The sequence below is a fragment of the Protobothrops mucrosquamatus genome, unplaced genomic scaffold (genome assembly GCF_001527695.2).
Source record: "Protobothrops mucrosquamatus isolate PMUCROS unplaced genomic scaffold, P.Mucros_1.0 scaffold1088, whole genome shotgun sequence".
NCBI classification, from domain to species: domain Eukaryota; kingdom Metazoa; phylum Chordata; class Lepidosauria; order Squamata; family Viperidae; genus Protobothrops; species Protobothrops mucrosquamatus.
In genome coordinates this window covers 19356-43848 of record NW_015387314.1, presented here as the reverse complement: position 1 = coordinate 43848, position 24493 = coordinate 19356, and the positions used below count along the sequence as shown (strand labels likewise).

The window sequence follows — 24493 nt, the reverse complement described above, 5'->3', positions numbered from 1 at the left end:
TATTGTTTCTTTAAACGTTAACCTAGAGGTAAAAAAGTCCCAACTTTGCTTAATTAGAAAGCATTTTCAGCTCGTTTTAAAAACAAAACAAAACAAAAACAATCAAAACCAATCCTCCAATATTACTAGGGGGAAAAAAAATCCAACAAAGAATAAAATGACAGATTCCCTACTTTTTTTTTTTTAAGTGTTGCTCTGCTATGAGTGATATATTTGAAATTGCATGCTATATACATTCCTTTCTGAATGAATTTTCCTGGAATGGGAGGGAGGGGAAGGTGAAAATGGGGTAAAGGAAGAAACCCTATTGTGTCTAAGCTATTTCACCATTAGGCAGGTGTGTGCATGTGTGCGTACAGCTACACACACACATACACACACACACATACGCACAAACACTCACCAACCACAATGGGATGTCCATCCAAAAGAACATCTCCCTAGTATCCATTTTTTTTTAAAAAAAAATGTGTGGATAAATGGGTCCTGTTGATGAATAAGGAATTGTCCTCTCACCCAAAGGGAATTTTTGTCAGTCTGCTCCTTTCGGATTTTTCTCCCTTTAATACACTGCACCTTCCCTTATCAGGTTTATGCTACCCTACCTTTCTACTCTCGGATGTGTCCAGTCTTAATATCATTCTGCTGTTGCATTACATCATGCTAATAATTGGAACAGGGATAAAGCAAAAAAAAAAAAAAAAAAAGGAAGAACGGTAAATTGCCAAAGTGCAGAATGATCTGTTGTCAGGCATTAAAGCAGCCAAACTAGATGTCAGTTCCATGAAAACAACAGCAAGGTAGGAGTTACAGTCTCATTGTGATGCTAATTCATGTTTACAACTTTTGGATGAAAAAAAACCCCCAAAATAAAAACAACCCCCCCCCCCAAAAAAAAATCCCCCCAAAAAGAGAAATGTTAATGGTTGACTTTTACTAAGAGGATCAGTTGATGCCAATATGAAAGCCAGGGAGAGAAGGCAATTATGCAAACAACACATGCACCCTAATTTTCAGTATGGAAACTTATATTTCAAACCTAAATTCAGGAAAATAATATGAAAGTTTATACTACAAAATCTAAACATGAGAAAGATTTAAGAGGAGGAGGAAAATAAAAGCACATTGCATATGTCAGATAATCGGGAGTGATTATCTGAGCTGTGCTAGCTACAGGGAAGCACTTACCCTTCAGTCCAGCTAGAAGTTAGCAGGGTAAGAAGGAACAAACCAGAATAACATAAAGACTAGCAACAAGGCTCAGGAAAGCAGACAGGAGTTCTAACCTAGCAGCTAAAGTACTTGGGTTCAAGCAAAAAATGAAATACAAAACAAAAGGAAAAAAAAGAAATATATATATATATAAAAAAATTAAATACAAAGAAAAAAAAAGAATATCAACAACAACAACATTTAATAGCTGAAACTGTTATGAAGCTTGAGAAACCTAGCCATAGAAATATATAGATAAGTACATAAAAGGGTAAAAGAAACGATCACACAACTTATCCAAAACAACAGCCCATTTTTGCACGAGAGGTGACCAAGATAATTAAACAGAACAGATACAATAAAACAAATGGAATAGGGAAAAAAAAGAGAAGCACAAATGATATGAGAAACCATCGCTGATCAATCTTTCATGTTTAAAATAACTTTTAAAAGTAATAAAAATGAAAGCTTGGCTGTGTATATGTATATATATATATGTCTGTATGCATTTTGACTAATGCCAGTAATAAGATGAGTCAGACAAATATTCATATGTCCAAATAAATAATTATTTAATGAAAGTAATGCCAAAAAGGGTCATATATTACTTCAGAAGTAAATAGCAAATACTTTGGAAAACTTTGTGTTCCTTTTAATGAAAAACATATTTAAAGGGTAACTGCTAAGCTCTTACCCCATGCGCTCTAGGGGAAATAACCACTGAATAGAGCAGAACCTTAAAATAACACCATAAGACTGCATTGCGAAATTTTGTTTTGGTTTAATATAAAAGCAAAAGCCAAAGCAAAACAAAACCCAAAACAAAATCCCAAAACAAAAATAGCTGCCTTTTTCCCCAAAGAAGGTTACCCCCCCAGATGAATAGCAAGTTGTATTTTTGTATATTTTAAAATGCGTATTTTTAAATGCATACTATATTTAAAAATGTACGCTCCCCTTTCTATAAATAACAGTAATAAAAAAGATGTTTCATTCAGGCTTGGAAATAAATATTGAAGGGGACATTAAGCACTGCATAAAGTTTATATCTGTTAAGGCAAATTAGAAAAGGAACCAAATGAATTCAGTATTATTCCCAATTTTCCCAACTGTAAAAATGTGTTGTTCTCAACTTTCTGTTTTACAGCTTCAGCTTAACACCGGGGTGTTTGCATGGGTTTATTATTATTTTCCCCCTTCTGGTTGTTAACACAAAGCAGTTCTGCCATCTTTAGGCAATTTATGTAATCTATGGAAATATTAACCACAAGAAAAATATTAGAAAAATGGAAACCGCTTTCAATATGTTCTTCCTTCAGAGTCTCCCATGTATCCAGAACTGAGCTAGAAAAATAAATTAAAAAGATGTGCACATTACAGTGCAACGCACATTAAGGTATTTTTCCACCACCATTCTTACCTTTCTGTGGGTGAGAAGGAAAAAAACTTGAAAATGCAATACTTGATTTATATGGGAAAGGAACTATGGTTTCTATTACCCTGGAACATCTGATGGTAGCCATCATGTGTGCATAAGAAGGACTCACTGCTTGCATTGATACATATATTTTATTGTCCACTGATGTGTTTATAAAAGGAGCTTGGTATTCTGACACAAAAGCAATAGATGCAAATATACAGGCATCAATAAAGCGTGAAATTTCATAGCCTGAGCTCACAGATATTCCACTGAGTAGCCAAGCAGCAGAAATGCATGAGTTTAGACTACAAGGCCTCTGCACAGATTATGCATTTGCAAAACTGGATAAAATTTCTTCATATTTATCTCTTGGTGTCTTTTCTATTTACGGTATTACCTATAGCAACTTCTAGTGATGTGTTTGCAGCTATTCTGAGCTACTTATCAGATGTACTCATAATAACCCATTTGTAGGTTCTTCATTATAAAGACCATCTACCCCATGATCCCCAACCTTTTAGGCACCATGAAACAGTTCTGTGGAGCGAGGTTTTTCCATGGACCGGAGGGGGTGTGGTTTTGTGTGCTGCCTGCATCCCACGGATGGGCCTTCTCTTGTTTGTGCAGTCTGGTTTCTGGCATGTCACGGACTAGTGCTGGTCTACAGCCTGGGGGTTGGGGACCCCTGAGCTACCTTTTTCTTCCTTCACCACTTTTGCCTTCTATCACTTCACAAGACAGCAGAAAATAAGGAAATAACAGTTTATAAACCAGTTGCATCCATTTATGCCTCTTCTACTAGAACTGGTGCTTGTGGCCAACCTTGGCAATGTTAAGACACGTGGACTTCAACTCCCAGAATCCCCCATGAATTCAGGGAGTTGAAGTCCATGTGTCTGAATATTGCCAAGATTGGGAAACCTTGCATTAAGGATTTGCATGTAGATTCTAGAAGGAATTTTTAGAAGGAGTCTAGTTTGTTATTAAAGCATATGAGAAACATGAGGAAATCGAAAAGAAAACTTTTGCTTGCAGGCTTTCTCTAGTTCCCATTTTTTTTTATTCAGAAAGTAAGGGATTAAAGACCCAGCCTAGAATAAGAGGAACAAAGCTGTATCTTTATACAAAACTGCATACAGCCGTTTCTTAATGGTTCAGTTTTGTGAACCATTATGAACAGAACATTATAGCTACTCCAAAAGAACCCAAATAACTCACTTTTATTCTGTGCAACTCAACAGGTCAGTATCTAACACATAATATACCTACAAAGAGGTAAATACATAATATGTGCACAAATCCCCTGACTTGCTTCTCTGATTTTTTCTTTTATCCCTGTTCAGGCTAGGTTGCTCAGTGTGGAATTGGAAATGTGGATCTAAAACAATATAAAACTGAAAGAAACTACTTTTAATCATATGCTTGGTTTAGCCCGAAGCAATGAAAAAAAGAACAAAACTGGTGTAATAGCTAATTGTGATTTTCTTTTACCTAATTTGGAATTTTCTTAAGAATTCTGAAATTTCTTCTGAAAACTATCTACTTTTTAACTTAATTTTCCTTAACTTATTTTACTTTCTCCTCTGAGTAAATGATAGTCTCCCTGAGAAAGTGGCAAGGACCTTACTGGTGGGAAAAATATATAAAAAACAAGGATATGAGATATATGTTTATGAATAATTATTAAAAACAATAATACTAACAAAAGCAATTCTGCAAGATGAAAGTCTTATTGATCAATCTTCTTGACTTCATCAACTTGGGATTGAAATGAGACAGAACATTCTTTAAAGAACAGCAAGAAAAAAGACAAGTTAAAATTCCCAGAAGATGCATTTTTGGCTGTCTGGAAAGGTAAAGACAAAGCAAATGGAATGTCTGGAATGGAAAATGCACAACTTCAGGAAAGAATGTTGGGACATGGAAAAGAAAAATAAATAAATGAAACTCTTAATCCAGTCATAGAGCTAGGAGAGGCCACCCAACTACTGCATAATATCCTTGGGCAAGCAACCTAGAAAAATACATTGTTATTACTTACCTGACCTAAATTACAAATGTGCTATACAATTTGGACCATGAAATGGGCTTTTCCTGACACTTTCTTCATGTCATTGGGTCTAAAAGACATAGATGCTATTCTAAGGCCCAAGTGCTGCAGCCATCAAATGGGTCAGTCAAACTGCCAATTAATTCCTTGTGTAATGTATATTTGCAACCAAAAAGTAAAATGTGAAATTAATATCCTTCAACCAACCTGTATCATGCCATGTTTTAACTCATACTGAAACGAAGACCAAGCTTTGCTGGACAATAATAAAGGTTAAGTGTGAGTCGAAGTTATGCACAAATGTGAAAAAAAAGAGGAAGTTATTTTTATTGTTTTCAAAGATTATAAATTTCTGCAGATGTATATGTTAATAAACAAATATTTCCATTACAACCAGAATACACCAAACTAGACCCAAAAAATATTCCAGAAAACTATGAATAGTTTGAGATACTTCAGATTAATCAGCCTTGTCAAATGACTCAAAAAACAAGGAATACATGAATAAATAGAAATAAAATAAAATTAAGGGCTGATGTATCCAACCTCATTGACCTGGTGAAATCTTTCATAGAAATTAATGTAACTAGATTTTTTTTACCCAAATGTCTCAGCAGTTCAACAATTTATTCCAAAAGGATATAGGTAAGAATATCAGTATAAGTACCTTACACCTTTTTGTGTTCATTAAGATAATGTAGGGACCCTGACCTAACATGAATTCAAACATTAAATTGTGTCTATGGATGTTCCAATTCAAAAGTGTAACTTATGTGAACCAATTTCTTCCAATTTCCCTCCTTGTTAACTTTCCAAATCCAGGATTGGAGATTTCCCAAGATCTCTGCAAAAATATTTTCCAGACCAAGTGCAAAAAATACTTTTATCTACCAAAATACAAAATTGCTACTGGCTATAAGTCCATGAACTAGTTAACCCATTAACTAAATTGTAAATCTAGCTATATTACATTGGGATTATGTTAATTTATGGCTATAATACCTTGGTATAGTGTTGCTGGGATAGGATCACATATTCATATATACATCCCATACTACCCTTATGTAGACATGCAATGGGTGAATATTAGTCTATCTGTCCTTTGCCAGCAATCCCTGGGCTATTGAGATTGCTACAGTCTGTAAGTTAGAGGTTGTATGTCAACATCATTAAGCCCTTATACTTTGAATGCTGCTGTTCTGGGGGCTGGTAGAAAGAGACCCACTTCTTGACTATGTCCCAAAGGTGCTTTTCAAAAGGCAATTGGACTTTGTTTTTCCATGAAGATGTTTTGCTTCTCATCCAAGTTCCGACTGAAGAAGCTTCTTGGATGAAAAACGAAACATCTTGAATGACTGAGAATCCATAGACATACTTCTTGAGTAGGTTCCATGTAAAGCAATAGAACCTGCCTAGAGCAGAAAACCAGAAAGTAGCCATGGTAGGACAACTTTAGTAAAGTAGGGATGGACAACCAAGTGGAGAAGAGATGCCCCATATCGAACATAGTGAAGGGGTCAGCCTATTCCATTTCTAAAACAAGCAGATTGGTAGATTTATAACTTCCCTCCTTTCATCGCATTTTGGAGCAAGCCAAATTAGAGCAATAGTCTTTAATGGCTAATTATTACACTGTTCCTTACGCTGAATTGTTAGTAATCAATTTTATAAAGGGCCTTTTATACATGATTGTCCCCCAAAGAGGCGATTGTTCCAAAAATACTGAAAAGGAGAGTGCGGTAATGAAAAAAAAAATGGGCAGAACAAGTTAGGAGCTGGAAAATCCTAGAGTCCGTACATCAAGTATTGCATTTTAGGTTTTCCTTTGCATTTTTATGGAAGAACATTTTTTCCCTTGATCCTTTGCATATATTATGAAGAATTTTCAAAATGTAAAAATAATGAAATACATAATCTGAGCCCTTCTCTCCCCCTCCCCCCAATATCTATGAACAAGCATCTTTTAAGTCCAAACTGTTTGGTTTGGTAAGAATATGTTTTACTTACAAAATTGAGAAATGGGGGCATCTAGCTGGGGTACGTTTCCTCCTTTAGCGTTAAGCTTCTGAACTTGAGTAGGTGGAACAGGTTTGTGGGACTGGCCTGTAGCTCGGTACATGGCTTGGACCCAGAGGATGCGGTCCTGCTCATCGTCACTTGCAAAAATCACGGTGTCTCCTTCTTTCACTGCATTGAAAAACGTTCGGCCGCCCTCTAAACCTGAAAGATAATCAAAAAGCAATTGTTTAGAAACAGCCGCATTTGACATTCCAGGTCATGGATCCCCAAAACAAAAGATGCAGTTATGGTTGCTTAAGGAGACCTTCTGAATCATCTTACTTTTTTTTTAATTTTCTGCAAAGTCTCCCTAGGATTAGGGAATCTCATTAGGATGAAGGATGAGAAGGGGCAAGGAGCTGCAAATTGAAGGAGGGGTAAGATCTGCTTCTGGAATGAGGACTTTTGCAAAGGATTCTTTGAATTCAAGGCAAAAAGCACAAATGTGTGTACTGTGGGGGGAAGAATTTGCTGAGCTACTGAATTCCATGGTTTTTAAATATTGTCAGGAGAATGACTTTCTTTTGCTTACCTGGAATCTTTCATTCTTTATATAAGGGTGCTTTTGCAGTAGTTTTGTAAGAAACAGAGAAAGACTCCCCATTATTTTTTTGCATAACTCCTATAATTTTTCATGAGAACATCTATCCTTTTGTAATGATCACCAATCCAAAATTTGTCTTTTGTGTTTTTCACTTTGGGCTAAAGTATTAATGAAGTATAAAAAGCCATGTTGGTGCAGTGGTGGCACAGTGGTTAGAATGCAGTATTGCAGGCAAACTCTGCCCACTGCCAGGAGTTCAATCCTGTCGGGCTCAAGGTTGACTCAGCCTTCTATCCTTCCGAGGTCAGTAAAATGAGGAATCAGATTGTTGGGGGGCAATATGCTGACTCTGTAACCCACTTAGAGAGGGCTGTAAAGCACTATAGAGTGGTATATAAGTGTGATTGCTATCAAATCATTCTATTTCAATATTATATATCCATTTAATCATGTTTAGCTCAGATCCTTTAGCATACATTGTATGTGAAGTTAGTTTTTTCTTTGCCTCATATAAAACTATATTTGTCACTTCACTGTTAAAACTAAGATAATTTTAAAGTTATCCATTGCACTTTGGTGCTATCAATTAACTTATCCATGTCATTGCTCATCCTTAATTCCAGTTCATTTAGTAATGAAACAAGAGTACTAATCCTTGGAAAGACCAACTGTTTAAAACTCTATATCATTAAAGTAATCCCATTTATTTTACTTTCTACATTTTCTGTTTTTTAATTTGTTACTTCTTCATAAGAATCACAAAATAATTTATCTTATGAATCCTTGGTGAAAGATTTTTTGTCAATGTTTTCTGAAACTAAGCAAATATATTGGATTCCTCTATCATTCCCTTTTTGCTGATATTGGCAAAGGATGGTAAAAGGTTTGTGATGAAGGTCTTAGCTTTATTGAACCCTTACTGAAGCTGTTCAGCCCAAATTTATCTGGAATAATGTTTTTCACCAATATAATCAATAAACTGGTTCGTAACTTCCTGAATTCTTCATCACTTGTTCCCCAGTGATTGGTAATTCACTCTCTACTGTCCATAACACTGGTGAAAAAACTTACTGTAGGGATATGTTCATAAGTTCCTTCCTTTAAGATGGAGACCACCCAATTGTTGTGTTTTTAATAATCATAATCATCTTGATCATTTAATTCACAAAGAACATAATTAAGCAATTTGCATAAAAATATACAGAAATGTCAGTTAAGCCTATAATCGAGGAAGTTGACTCTCAGAAAACAAGCAAACAAACCTCAGCTTACCATCTTACTTACCGGGTTGTGGGTCTGTATAGTCTACCGTGTATCCATCAAGCTGCAACAGCTCTTGAGGTTCAGCTTTTTTCTCTCGGTAGCTGCACATGGCAAATGTATATTGGCTAACCTGCAGAAGATCATACAGCTTCAGGAACACCAAGTGATGAAGGAAGAACACTTCCAACTGGGAACCTTTGCAAATAGTTCTATATTTACCTTCAACTAAATCTTTCCATAGGTTATTATCTATTTTTAATAGATCTATTTTAATAGATAATAGATATCATCTATTCTCCTGAAAAGAAGGAAATAGTAGGATACTACAGTCAATTTCCCACAGGTTTATTTAAACATTCTTATAATCTTCTGATCAGCAAATGCAGAACAATCTCTTATGTCATGTACAATCTTGTCTCCTTGAAATTGGGTTCGAAAATGGGACTACTCAGTATGATATAAAGATACAAAAACTGGGAACTTGCATCAGAAATGTTGTAAAGGCCTCTTCACCTGCTATATTTTTGAAATACACTTTCAAAGGATGCACTGAACGTGACCTGTCATTATATTTGAAAATAAATTACATCGTGAAGGTGTCAGAGAGACATCATTGGCTGCAGCCAGTGGTGGGATTCAAATAATTTAATAACCGGTTCCCTGCAGGGGGGAAGGTGGGGGGAGGTGGGGGAGCACTACCACGAGGCAGGTGAAGAAGGGGGGAATTGCCCCATGCACCCCACAACTGCTTACCGTGCTGAAGGGCTCACACAGCCAGGCCTACCACGCCCCGACACCTGTCACGCCTCGCCTGTTTGGTAGTGACTTCTTCCACTTTCTCCTTCTTCCTCCTCCTTTGAATAGCCCTTCGCTCCCCTTGCTGCTTTTTCAGTCCAGGAATTTTGTCCAGAGACTGTGCAAAGGTTCTTTGGAAACAAAGCCCCACAGTGATCGAGTAGGGTGGGAACCATTCCCTTCATTTCTGGACCAGCTCTGAAAAGGGCTGGAAGGAGCAGCCCAAGGACTTCAATTTGGCTTTGTAGCAAGCAAGGGGATTGGAGCAGTGGTGGGATTCAAATATGTGAACAACTGGTTCTCTGTGTGGACGCCGCTTCCGGAGGTCCATTCTGGGCCTGGGCAACAAAAAATTAGCTACTGGTTCTGCCGAAATGGTGCGAACTGGCTGAATCCCACCATTGGATGGGAGGCACCTGAATGCACGCTAGTCTGGCGTCTCAAAAAACTGGGATATTTTTCCCTGTGCTGGATTTTTGCTGCCATACTGTTTAACTTTTTTTAACGTTTGCCCGTTCTGCGTCAAGTAAACTTTAAAGAAAGTTAAACAGTATGGCAGCAAAAATCCAGCATGGGGGAAAATAATCCCAGTTTTTTGAGACACCAGATTAGCATGCATTCACGTGCCTCCAATCCCCTTGCTTGCTGTAAAAGCCAGATTGGAGTCTTTGGGCCGCTCCTTCCAGCCCATTTCAGAGCCAGTCCAAAAGCGAAGGGAATGGTTCCCACCCCACCCGATTGCTGCAGGGCTTCGTTTCCAAAAACCCTCTGCACAGGGTCCGGACAAACCGAGATCCGGGACTGTAAAAACAGCAATGGGAACACAGGGCTGTTCAAAGGAGGAGGAAGAGAAAGTAGGAGAAGCCCAAGGGAGACTTCCTTCATCATTCTGCAAGCGGAGGCGGGGGGGGGGAAGGCATGTGATTTGGATGTGCTGCACGGTGGCAGCAAGCAGAGGGGGAGCCTTCTCCTGCCTGCTTCCACTTGCTGCCACCATGCAGTACATCCGGATCACCTGTCTCCCCCCCCCCGCACCTCCACTTGCAGGGTGGTGGAGGAGGTCTCCCTTAGGCATGGAACAGGACGTCAGCTTCAGCCAGTGCTTTGGAGAACCTCCTCCATCACCCTGAGGAGTGTGAGAGCGGCAAGACCCGAACGGCTGAAGGGAGGAGCCAAGAGAGAAAACCTCAACATCGGATTGAAAAAAACTTGGAAAAACTGGATACAGGAAGGCCAGGAGTGGAGACTCAGATTTATTATAACCGGTTAGCTGAACTCAACAAAAAATGAGATATCGTTCTGCCGAACCGGTGCGAACCGGCTAAATCCCACTACTGGCTGCAGCTATTTATTGTATCTACATTCTAAACCCCACCCCCCAAACTTGTTATTACATACTAAAACATCTGAATGGAATTCTAATTTTAAGAATTGGCAGAGATATAATATTTTTGTCTCAATTAAATATTAGTGACTTTCTCTGTCCCTTTACTACAGTATTGGTAAAACTACAGTAGTACTATCCGAAATTCTGTTTAATGGCTATCAAATAGAATTCATCATGTTATCCAAGCATCCTTATCAGCGTTTATACCAATTAAAATACTAAAAGAAATTTGAGGAACCAAAGATCTGGATTGAAATACAATGAATGATCCAACAAACTATGGTATATTTGATAGAGAATAAACACTTTTCTCTCTTCTTCTTTTGTACACCTTAATGCAAAATCTTAATGTTGTGCAGAATTGGTAAACAGTGATTTAAATGCTGCATGAGAATTAGTACTATAGCATCTAACCCAAGTATTCAACTATATAGTTATGAAACTGCAACTAAGGATATAGGGTGGGTAAACCTTTAGGGCCAAGGAATTGCAATTCACATTCCATGATCACAGGGAAACTATTTGTTACTTGTAATGTTATTGCAGTGGGGGAGGGAGGGGAACTAGGTGAGCCAATGAGCCAGTTTGGTCTAATGCAGGGGTAGGCAACCTTGGCTCTTTTATGACTCGTGGACTTCAACTCCCAGAATTTCTGAGCCAGCATGGCTGGCTCAGGAATTCTGGGAGTTGAAGTCTATGAATCATAAAAGAGCAAGGTTGCCTACCCCTGGTCTAGTGGTTAAGGCAGCAGGCTAGAAACCGGAGGCTGTGAGTTCTAGTTCTGTCTTATACATGAAAGCCAGCTGGGTGACTTTGGACCAATCACTGTCTCTCAGCCCAACCCATCTCACAGGTGGTTGGTGTGGGAGAAATAGGATGAGGAAAGTGTGTTGGGTATGTTTGCAGCCCTGAGTTATTTGTAAAAATACTAAAGGTGGGAAATAAATAAAGTAAAACTAATATTTTGACCTATTTTTTTTCAGGGGAAAACACTTGCACTTCCATTTCTGCTCTTACATTACAAGTTCAGCTGAATAGTGCACCTCCAAAACAAAACAGAATTTTACCACAATAATTTTGACCTCAAAATGGAGGAGGGTGAAGGTGGGATACCAGTAAAAATGGGCATGCTTCCTTTGCCAAATGGTCTTGGGCTTCCATTCCCATCTTTACTTTTCCATTTTTTAAAAATGGAACAGATGTAGTCAAAATTGAGTTTCCTTGCCACTGAGTTTCAACGGCTAATCACATAGACACATAAATAGGATGTTGTTGGTCACACACACTCCGTGGGTTGTCTGTGCCTAATCTTGGTTTCCAGAAAATTAAATCAGGCTTTGTCTACACCAAGGGTCTTCAAACTTGGCCTTTTTATGATTTGTGGACTTCAACTCCCAGAATTCCTCAGCCAGCGTGGGGAAGGGCCAAGTTTGAAGACCCCTGGTCTACACCAACACCTGAGATATGGCTCCAATTCTCTCATTCCTTATAAAATAATGAAATTCACCAGAAAAGTTCTAACTATCCCTTGTGATATCTAGCAGGAATTAGTTTTTTTTAACTGATAGGTATCGTTTCTTCTTTCAAGTCTCAGTTGCCTCGATTGACGTATAATCACTGTATAGTTTCTCATGTAACTAATCCTATTGAGTTCTCCCCATTCAACATCAAGGACAAGTCAGGACTTTGTAGAATGTTAATGGAGACCGCACTAGCACGGAGTAAAAATGAATATGATAATAATAATAATACCATTGACACAGTTTTTTTTTAAGAAAAAGTCTATAACAATTATTTTATAGTGAGCTGTCAACTCAAAGGCTCACAGATATATATATATATTTAAAAAGATAGCTATTGTCCAAAGAGAGGAATGTGCATCCTTTGAAAACTCTCATCGTTCATTTCACATAATGTCAGACTGACACTCTGTCAGAAACAATGTGAGCTAAATTGCTGGTTAGCAATCATATTAAAGCAATCCCAACTCCCCCCCCCATAGTTCTGTATAGTTATTGTCACTGATCTTGTAAATGGTAGCTTTCACTCCTCCATCGATGTGCATGACATGCCACATTCAATGTCAAATACTTGATGGCAGTCTTCATTGGCTGAAGGGGCATTTGACATCGCCTTTAGGTGCCCATCAGGCTGCATTAAGACACAGCTTGTACTTAATACATTGTCTTTTTAAAAATCAGGATAATCTGGGAGGAGAAGGCAGTTGGAAAGCAAGGGATTCTCCTGTGCTCTGGGGCTAGGAATAGGGAAATTTATCATCAAATGATTGAAAAATGCCTCTGTTGAGGTTGTGTCACATTCTGGATTCCTTACATTCTTATATTGGTTTAGACATTTTCTCGACCTCTTTAAAAAAAACAACAACTTTATTTTTCCTTAAAACTCTTGCATTAATGGGTGATGCTAGTCATTTTTGGGGGAACCAGGGAAGGAGAAGAAAAAGGCTAGGATATCTTCTCTCTGGACTGTAATGTCGTCCCTGATTCTTAGAAATGCTTTGGATTTTGTTTTTTTGCTGTTAATTAATTAATGATGCTTAACCTTCTTCAGGGTTCTGCTTGCATCTGCATTCCAGATCTAGTGTAGCTTCTAGTTCTGGGACTGCAGATTAATCTCTTTTTGATTCCCTGACCGTAAAAAGCAAGAGGAGGCAGAATTATTGCCCTGATTCTCCAGCACAACCAACCAATCAAGCAAGTCACCATCTCTGGCTTGCCTTTGACTGAAGAAAAAAAAAAAAAGCAGACAGAAAGAGCATTGCCAAGAACTGTGACTGGCAGAGAGATTCCTTTTCAAGTCTCTCGGGGGTCTTATTTTTTACTTTGGTGACAGAAGCATCTCCAGGGATGGGTCAAAAATTCAAGATGGTGATGTGATTGAAACTGCACCCTCACAATTTAGATGACTGTAAGCTGCAAAAAACAGACAACCCTCCCCCGTCCCGCTTCTCCCTTACTTAAATTTAATCAATGGATGCCGTAACACAGTAGCTTCATAGAAAAGTCCCTTGAATGAATACCAAAAAGTTGTCCTTGCTCAAGGTCCACTTTTTTAAGTACTCATAGCACTGTTTTCCTATAAACTAAATCTAGGACTTAACTGGAATTCAGTGCTATAAAGGAATTGTAAATGCATTTAAAGGAGCGCTTTCTGAGAGCTTTCAACTCAGCCAGAATAATACGGTATAGTGACATGCCGCCCTCCACTGGTCTCAAATTGGTATTAACCTCTCCCAAGAAGCTGTTGAGTTTTTCTGCCACTGGTTTCCATATTCCCCCATACAATAATTCAAAGTTTCCTAAGAACTTTTTCTCGCTCTTCAAAAATGCACACAAAGGAAACTTATTTCGAAGGAGGTATATTATATCTATTCACAAGACTCATCCAAATGTCTTTATTGCCATCTCACATCTGGTGTGAGGTCATCAGTATGATTTATAATCCTATATTATGATTTAAAATAATATTATCATAATTTATTTACATTTACAAGCCGCCTAGCTCCAATGGACTTTGGGTATTTCCCTCAAAGATTTCCAAGCTAACAGGTAGGTGTAAATAAAATATAAGTTTTATTCATAAGATCTAGTTGGAAATTGTGCCGTTCCTTATAGTATACAGGTCCCTCTGTCCATTTCCTTGTTCAAAATCAACAGTGGGATAAATCTCTCAGCTATTTGCCCTGAGTCTGCTGCTCATTTAAATCTTCTGAAGTAGCATACCATAGTAGTGTTTTTGCCTGTTTGAACTAACTGACTGGTTTTCGCTCAGTTCCTTGTTTAGAACAAGCAAATCTATTGCTGTTAGAAAAGGTTTTAAACCAGTGATGGCGAACCTGTGACATATGTGCCAAAAGTGACACACCATGATGTTTTTCATGACACACTAGCATTCACCAACACTAGCGTGCCCATTCTTGTGCAATTTGAGGAGGCTGTGTGAGAAGGGGGTTATGCTGCCATGCAGCCTCTGGAGCCTCCCAAAATTGTGCAAGAATGGGACATGCTTTTGTGCAGTTTTTGGAGGTTGCAGAGGGCGCAGAATAGCATTCTCTGAAGCTGCTTCAAGAAGGAAGGTCTCATGCAACCCAGAGCGGCCTTGGGTATAAGCCATAGGGGCCTGTCAACAGAAAGAGAGCAGCGCCTGGAAGTAAGTGGTCTGCAGCAGATCCTGGGGAATAGTGGGAATCATGCTGTTCCCCAAGGCTCACGCGTCTTGAGGAATGGCATGAGATGGCTTTTTTGAGTGGCAACAGTGGTGCTAGGGCTGAGGTTGACTTCAAGACTGAGGTTTTGAATTCAGGCCCAGTCTCATCATTGCTACTGAGTGCTGCTGTCCAGGGTGGGCCTAGATGGGAAGGAGGAGAGAGAGAGAGAGAATTGGTTTTCTTTTGTTTTAGGGCAGGGGTCCTCAACCTTGGCAATTTTAAGACTTGTGGACTTCAACTCCCAGAATTCCTCAGCCAGCAAAGCTGGCTGAGGAATTCTGGGAGTTGAAGTCCACAAGTCTTAAAGTTGCCAAAGTTGAGGACCCCTGTTTTAGGGGATGTAAAATTAAGCATATTCTAAATTTTTGACATACCAAGCCCAAAAGGTTTGGCATCACTGACCTAGAGTGAACATGACGCAGCCCGTGACTGAATAATTATAGAACATGAGTGCAAAATATGTGCTGTACAATTTGCCCTTCACACCTTATAGTATATTCCGTAGAGATGCTGTAATCAACTTTTTCTCTCACTGGTTAACTCTTCCTTTCCTATGAAAAAATATAAATGCAAAGTGTAGACCCTGAACTTTGTTTCCACACCTGGGCATGCGACAAAGGGAAAAGGTAAATCTGGATAGAAAAGGAAAACAAAAGAAGAGAGAAGCGTAACATTTATGGGGCTAACAGATCCACCCAAGCAGTAGTTAATCTTCAAGCTATTCTTAAATGACATCCAGGCCAAATCGGTAAGAAAACAGTGGTACCTCCACCATTCCCATGGTCTTCTATTCTTCTGAGAAATGTAAGATTCCCTCCCTATAGCTAGATATTTGGGGAAAGAAATTTTTGCTTCCTACTGGTAAATATAGTACATTTTGAATGTTCTGAATGCTCTACGCAGTGTAACAAAACAAGGTTAATTCAGTGGTGGGATTCAGCCAGTTCTCACGAGTTCGGAGAACCAGCTGAATGCACACTGCTTCTGGAAGTCCAGTGGCCTAGAACAGCCCACCGGAAGTGCAAGAATGCCACTTCCGGAAGTCCAGTCTAGGCCTCGGAGGCTTGGAGGAGGCCTCCCAGGTTTAGAACGGCCCACTGGAAGTGCATGGATGCCACTTCTGGAAGTCCGTTCTAGGCCTCGGAGGCTCAGGCCTGCATCCAATAAGAGAACCGGTTGTTCAGATATTTGAATCCCACCACTGGGCTAATTCCTGAACCTGCAAGGATTGTGGTTGAACAAGACAACATCTAAAGAATATCTGGAGTTGTTTTTCCATTATGGGCACAGTTTGCCAATAAGTAGTATGTTGCTGCCACCTCCTGGGTGATCATTGAAATTATTGTTGCCATTTCCTTGTCTCCAGCTTCCAGATGCTGAAATAATCAGAACCCAAATTACTATACATAAATGAAATGAGAGAATCAGCATATTTCACATTTTCTGGCAATGCTGTGAATCCTTTGCAATCTGGTTTTAACCTTTTAAAAAAATATCTCCCTGCAACTCTTTTTTAAGTATTATGTTCTCTAACTCAGCAATCAACGTCTTAATTTTTCTTTAAGCACAGTTTATTTTTGCAGAAGCAAAATAATTTTCATTCTCGAGAAGAGCCACACATCAATCACTGACACCTAAATCCAGAGGTTTCTAGCAGAAATCTAGCGGAGATAACGGCAGAGATAACAGAGGTACAAGCCCTGTTTGATACACAAGGCAGAGGAAAATAGAGGAAGGAAGTATTTATGGCTGTTAGTCTCTAGGAGCTGACACTTATGGATAATCAGTATCAATGTGAAGGGATCCATGTGAAATTAAGTTTATAGTAACATTTTCCCCCCACTGAGTTGGTCAGTCTGAATGTCCATCTCTGTGGATTGAGACTTGTGTGTATATAATGTAGTTGATGCCAATTTAATGTTATTTGATGGTTGAGGGAGTACAAATGGCCAGAAGACAGAGTTACCTTGTTCATTTTTTTGTACCCTCTTTATATTCTTAGTACTCATAAGTAAATCATCTTCTGAATACAGATGCCAGAGTAGTTATGCTTCATCGGTATTCTCTACACTAGTAGTTAATATCATGTTTGACAGTTTCTAATTTGTGAACATGTTGAAGACAGTTCAGATATGCACCTTGCTGGTTCATGTCACACTGTTTGCCTTTTCAATGAAGTCATTCATGAATTTTCCATTCTGGAAATTTATGGAGATACTCTGGAGACTTCACGCATACTAAGGAAAACATAGTCTTAGCCATTATGTACATCTTTATTTATTCTGGCTAGTGGAAAAAAATGTTGGTTTTTTTTGTCTGAACTCATCACAAATCAATCTAAGTAAAAAAACGCACCAAGAGTTCTAATATAGAGGCAAGAAAAATGACTAATTTCTCCAGTTCATTCATAATTTTTCTCAACTTTCCATCTTCAACATTTTGTAAACTTGGAAGCCTTAATCTTTTCTTAGTCCAGGGGCACAGTTGTACTTTACCAACTTTTAGTGTGATCCCCAAAGATTTCCAAAAATTGCTACCAAATGACATCATCAATGAGGCAGAATGGGAATAAATACATACATAAATAAATAAATTTTATTAACTACATTGAATTTTGTTTACCTGTAAACCAGATGCTGGAGTCAATTTGAGTTTTTAATCTGAACCTTCCCCATTATTTTTTGCTTTGTGGCTCCCAATTGACAAAGTAAAGTTTTCAGCGCAAGAAAAGATACGCAAACCTGTTATACTTCAGCACCATTCTTTCAATCGTGCCCTTTTCTGTTCCCTTTCATTTAGCCTTTTCAGGTATTTATTTTTTTCTACAATGGAAAGGATATGTTTCTGCCAGGATTGTCAAAGTAAACAAATAAAGCAAAGCTAAAAAAAATAAGCATCGTGATCCAACAACAAAGCACAACAGATGATGGGACAGATTAAAACCATATGGTTTAGAACTACTCAAGAACAAACAAACTAGAAATAAAAAGACGACAGATTTGACTGCTACTTAAAAAGAAGAAAGTATTGGACTGTGCTTGAGATGAAGGGTATCCCCCCGATTTGTTAATAATCACCTATAAAAATATATAAAACTGTCAAAAGTTTCTCTGTATCAGATCAAGAAGATGAATCTGTGATGAAGGGGTTGAAACTATAGAACAGTGGTGGCGAACCTATGGCACGGGTGCCAGAGGCGGCACTCAGAGCCCTCTCTATGAGCACACGCGCTGTCGCCCCAGTCCTAGGCCCTCAGCTGGGTTTTATAAAACCTTTTCGCTTTAGGCCTCCACTGCCATGTACAAAAAAAAAAGGTTCAATCAATCAATCAATTTCAACTTCTCACAGGAAAAAAAAGATCTTGCAAAGTTGGAATTGATTGATTGAACTTTTTAGTCCCACCCAGTCTGCTGTTACCACCCAGTGGGCCACGCCCACCCAGTGGGCCACGCCCACCCGGCACCCGATGATACATAAGTGGGTTTTGGGTTGCAGTTTGGGCACTCGGTCTCTAAAAGGTTCGCCATCACTGCTATAGAAGATCTCCATGTACAGAAGAAGAATCAAGCAATTTGAAATTGAGAATCATTGGCTGCAGGCTGACTGAAACTATAGACTTGGTACCAGCAACTGGTTGGTAGCACTATGGAGATAGGAACTGGGTTGTCTATCACACTTAACCAAGTCAGTTAAAGACGGAGGTGCCATTTTACCCAATAGGCTATGCTTTATTAGGTTTAACCTTTTCTTTGTAGCCTAGCAGGGTATATGAAGTCAGCCAGTAGTTTATGTTTCAGCATTTTGTGTTATCCTACAAAAGAGTCAGGGCTTTTTTTTTGTCATAGAACGCTCAGAACCTTGTAGGGTAGGCAAGGCGGGTTGTATGACATGTGTGAGTTCTGGCACCTTTTTTTTTTTTTTTTTTTTTTTTACAAAAAAAGCACTGAAAAGAGTAATCAGTAAACCTATGGCCATGTTGAGGACATCAAAATGGAATGCGACCACATGCTTGCAGGATGCTGATTGAATAGTACTTTGATACATTTCCCCAAGTGTTATCTGGAAAAGACACTATTGCTTCAGCATTTGCAGCTCTGGCTTTACGGAGTGCTCGCTTCTCTTGTGCCAAGATTGTCCTTCTGTGTTCATATGTCTGGCAACCCTGGTAGAACATTCCGTGCTAACATCGGTCTCATCAGCCATCTACGGACACACCGCTGATGGCCCATAATCCATAAGATGTCAAGGTCTTCATTGAAATCGATGGACGAACAACATCTGGAAAAGAGCCTCCATCTTCTTCCCCTTTGGAATGGCTACACAGAACTAGTTTTGATTCTCACAGGAGAATGTCCCTAAAACATGTCTGTTCTCACTTGTATCGGTGTCATGATTTCACTACTACTTACATGATTAACTAAAAACAAATCTGAGACAGCAAAAAAGAAAAGCCTATTTTTTTTAGCCCTCAAAGCATTTGCTTTTGATATAATACCTTAGAAGCTCAATACCTATAATTTCTACTGATTTTAAAGGTTAACAATACATTGCATCTCAGCTACAGTTTTTGTTTTAAATGTTTAGGAGAGGAGTCCCTGAGATTCTCAGCATATTGATGTAAAGGAGAAAGTGAGGAAAGATCAAACAAGATCATAAATGATTATTGGCTTATGGCCTTGAAGTTCAACAGTTACATTATCTACCTACTTGTGCAATTTAAAAGCTTTTCTGAGGTTCTCTAGCCAGTTAGGAGCATTTAGAGTGACTTTGCCATTCTTTTTCTCCTTGATTTATGATGCTGTGGATAATTTTCATTCTTAACCTTGAGGTCATATTCTGCCATGGCTTTCACACTGCATATTTCAGAATTTCCAATGAGATGAATAACAAGTCTCTGCCTTGAAATTTGCATGCAATTAACATTCTGTTCCTCTCAGAGAGTAAATTTGCTATTAGAATGGTAAGTGATATACAGAAGACATATAGTAAAATCAGAGCACTCTATGTTCCAAGCTTGCTTTTACATTACTCAGACTAAATACTTTCAGAATACAGTAATGGTACTGCAACCAACACCCACCTAAACCATTCAAGATTAGATAAACAGCATTTTAAAGAAAAGGCCAGGTGAATTTTATGGATGAGGAAGTTGAGCATTGAAGCAAAAGTTTCATTTCTAATTACAGAAACATTTCTGTTTTAAGGCAAGGGACGGCTCTAAATCACTGCCAGCTTTTATGAAAAATTTAAATATTTCTTTATTGGCTCATGCTTTCTGTGTAATGAGTGTTAGTTTCAATTCTGAGTTCTGTTTTCTCTTTACTTCTAGTACTGTGAAGAGTCTTTTATTATTATTCTCTTTTGTTGGTTTTATTGTGCTAATCCTGAAAGGCAGCACAGAATGATCTGAAATAATCTTGGTATCTTTCAGAACAGTTTTGCCCATCCTGGCATTCTGGATCTATCAATAACAGTTCTAGAGTTGTAGTCCCAAAACTCTATAGAGCACTGGATATGAAAAACTGCTCTAGAAAAATGCAGGCAAAACAAAGAAACAAAAAAAAAAATATAAACCTATTCCTAAATACTATTCTGTTTCGCACGAAGCAATTACGCAGTGTAGAAAAGAGGTAGAAGTAATAAATAAATAAATGACTGGAAGCAGGAGATAAAGAAAAGAATGAATCTAAAGTTATCTGGAAGTTAACTTCCATGGCAATTGGACTCCTTTTCTTTTTGGTTTGAAATTTAAGCAGCAAAAAGTTTCAAACCGAAAAGAAAAGAAGTCCAGTTGCTGTGACTCAACTTCCAGACAACTCTACCTGGATGACAGAGGATCTTCAACAACATTATCTAAAGTTAGTTTACACCGGCATCAATTATCATAGATCACTCGCATACATTTCCTGACTGTTAGAACAACCAACCAATGGAATGACTTGCCTCCAGAGGTTTTGAATGCTCCAACACTGGAAATGTTTAAGAAGAGATTGGACAACCATTTGTCTGAAATAGTATAGGTTTCCTGCCTAAGCAGGCGGTTGGACTAGAAGACCTCCAAGGTCCCTTCTAACTCTGTTATTCTCTAATTCATACCCCTCTATCTTTGCAAACCATCTTCCCTCCTACCACTATATTTCATCCATAGCATTTTTTTAATCTTCTCACCTCATTTTTTTGAGGATCTCATCGGTTCCTTCCAACCACAGCTTCCTTGGTCTCCCCCTTCTTCTTAGTCCACTCACTCTCCCTTCATAGATTAATTTAACCATTTGATCTTTGTTTATTCTTTCTGTACGACTGACCCATCTGCGTTATTGTTTTGCAAGCTAAGATTTCTACACTAGAAACTAAAGTAGTGCTGTTGCCTGCATGCCATCACTAGAAGAAACAAATTGTACTGACAGGCACTCAGGATACAAGAGACTAATATAAAATAAACTCAGCTGTACTTGAATATGTATGACATACTACCTACAGTGATTCTAATTTTAATGAACCAAAAACTTGTTAAACTGCATGTTATCCAAAAACAAAGCAAAATGACAATAGCAACAAGTTAAGAATTAAGGAAACCAAAAAACTGTTATTTCTCATTGAAACTATCATTATTCTATTTTCTGTGGGTTTCAAACAGTGACAGTATTAGCTGTAGCAGAAGTAGAGATGTGAGTGCATGCCGGTCCAGAGCTGGTTCTGAAGCTGTACAAAATCTTTGGGGGAGGTGCCCAAGGAGGCCTAAAAGAGAAATCATGTCTTGCACCCACACTGTGTGTGGTTTTCAATGTGCAGTGCAGCTGTTGTCACTAGTAATGGAATTGCTGGTCCCAATTGTGGGCAGTAAGCAAGGACTACCTGTAGGTAGGTTGGACATCATATTAAACTTACATACCTATTTATTGATTAAGCCTAACTAGTTCACACATAGCATTAACCCATAAAGCACAAAGAGGACGTTTATTTCATGTACTGAACTGAATCCAAAATAATCCAAAATACATTAATCGCTCATTATGACCTAGAATGACATGTTCCTCTAATAATTCTATCAAGTTAACTATAACAATTTCATTTATTGCTATTTGCTAATATAAATATTTTTGCTTACTTATTCATTTAAATGTATACCTCTATACCCTACCATCCAGACGATCTTGAAGTAGGTCACCATTTCTTAAAACAAGATTAAATAATACAAACATGTAAAATAAAGATGTTAATTAATTAAAGAGTCCACTGGGTAGAGGAAAAGGAGAAGGAGGAAGAGAAGGAGGAAGGGGGGGAGGAGGAGGAGGAGGAGGAGGAGGAAGAAGAAGAAGAAGAAGAAGAAGAAGAAGAAGAAGAAGAAGAAGAAGAAGAAGAAGAAGAAGAAGAAGAAGAAGAAGAAGAAGAAGAAGAAGAAGAAGAAGAAGAAGAAGAAGAAGAAGAAGAAGAAGACATGTACTCTGAGAACCCCACACAACAGTAATTGTGCCTAATACTATAATTAGGCACTTAAGGCATGGATAAGAAGTCCTGGCAGTGAGAGTAAAATGCCAGGCTTCTGGTGTCAGACACAAGAAACAGAAGTAGCAACCTCATCTCCAAAAGAATGTCATAAAAGAAAAAGCTTCTCTTCCATCCTCATTTTCTAATTCATGAGTAGATAACCTTTCTTCAGTTAAATTTTGTGCATCTTTCTTCCTGCGTCTGTGTGCTTAATGAGCACTCATTAAGCTACTTCTTTACACGCAGAATAAATCTAAAGCAGAAGGGCAATGAGGACATTGCAGTCCTTCTAATTTTCCTTATATATTCAGGATGGAGTCTGTTGAAAGTTAAAAAGCGGGCCGGTTGCATCATGCTGAGGCCGCGCCCACCCCAGCTCCGGTAATGCAAAAAAAGTCGCGACACATTACGTGACATGGCAAGTTTGACACACGTGTTATAGAGGAACTGCTTGCCTCACTTGTCCCACTGAGTTCCTCCATAAACTGCCCAATATTTACAATCCTAGAGTTTACACCTTACAATTTCACAGCATTTACATGTCATAAACTTTGTTCATCTGTAAGTCTATGCTATAATGAGCTTGGTTATATTTACTGTAAGGTATGGTCTCTCACTCATAATAGTTTCGGTTTTTGTGTGAACCAGAGCAAAATATCCTGCACTTAGAGCCTAACTGTATTACAATATGGTGTTAAAGTATAATAAAAATACAAGTTTTAGTTGAAGCATTACCTGCACCAGTACAAAGAACCTTTTCTTCCATCTCTTCCAGACATTTTTGCCGATGGCCCACAAATATCTGTAAAAGCAGCAAGGAAAACTTCATTAGGGTTTTTTTTTTAATAAATAAGAACCTCGTTGTTTGCATCGGGCAGTTTTTACTGGAAACTGCAACTAAACACCGGTTTTAGCAAAAAAAAATTAATGTTGTAAATAGTGTTGTGACTATAGGATCCTGCAAACAGCCATAAATTATCAAACCAGTTGCCAAGCCCCCAAAATGTGATCACATGACCCCAGGGAGAGGGGAGTGGTGATCTTTTAACTTGATGACTGGCTTAACTGCTACTGTGGTTTCTGCTATGGAAAAGAGAAGTGAACTAATCTTTTAGTATTCTCCTATAGGAGAAGGAATGACAGAATCTGGGGGTGGAGTCAAAAGAGTGGAATAATAATCATAATAATAATAATAATAATAATAATAATAATAATAATAATAATAATAATAATAATAATAATAAACGTGGAAGTGCCTGGAGACAGCAGAATAGACGAGAAAGAACTGTAGAAGATAACAAAATACAAAGACCTACAAATAGAAATAGAACGAGTGTGGCAAAGGCAAGCAAGGGTAGTACCAATAGTAATAGGTGCCTTGGGTGCAATCCCAAAACAACTTGAGCACCACTTGAACACCATGGGCATTCTTTGTTGCAACCTCTGAGAAATTGGAACACTGCTATCATGTCACTCCCAGTCCTTCTCTTCATTAAAGTAGACATACCCAATTCCAGCAACCGTTCTTCATGTGTTTTAGCCTCCAGTCCCCTAATCATCTTTGTTGCTCTTCTCTGTACTCTTTCTAGAGTCTCAACATTTTTCTTACATCATGGTGACCAAAACTGGATGGAGTATTCCAAGTGTGGCTTTACCAAGGTGTTGTAAAGTTGTATTAACACTCCATTAATATAGAGTGACTCTAGACTGATTCCTCTTTTGACTCCAACTCCAGGTTCTGCCAATCCTTCTTTTACATCCCGCTAGTCTCCATCTCCAATAATCAGTTGTTCTACATTAAGAAAGGGGCATCAATATTCCTTCTTTTCCTTTGCACTAAAAAAAACAAACTTCAATTTATTTGTCTGGAATCTACCACAATATTCCTTCTGACAGGTACTATTTCACTTGCAAATTTCGTTAGATTACATTCTGTCTCAGACAAGAAAAAATACTGGCATTTCTTAAAAATCCAATTGTAAAGGACCATAGTTGGAAAATGCCAGCAGTGAACAGACTCTGATTACAATTCGACAATATAGCTGGTG

At 38.3% G+C, this 24493-nt stretch overlaps 1 protein-coding gene across 1 annotated transcript in view; it reads right to left on the bottom strand.

Annotated features, from left to right (window-relative positions):
* Positions 1 to 24493, bottom strand: part of LOC107291233 (calcium-dependent secretion activator 1) — a 211312-nt gene that overhangs the window by 181923 nt on the left and 4896 nt on the right. Inside the window, exons 2-4 of the mRNA XM_015820203.1 lie at positions 23181 to 23247; positions 8569 to 8677; positions 6690 to 6902 (exon numbers count right to left, since the gene is read on the bottom strand). Of these exons, the coding sequence (XP_015675689.1) occupies positions 6690 to 6902; positions 8569 to 8677; positions 23181 to 23247 (389 nt within the window). The remainder of the gene's footprint in view (positions 1 to 6689; positions 6903 to 8568; positions 8678 to 23180; positions 23248 to 24493) is intronic.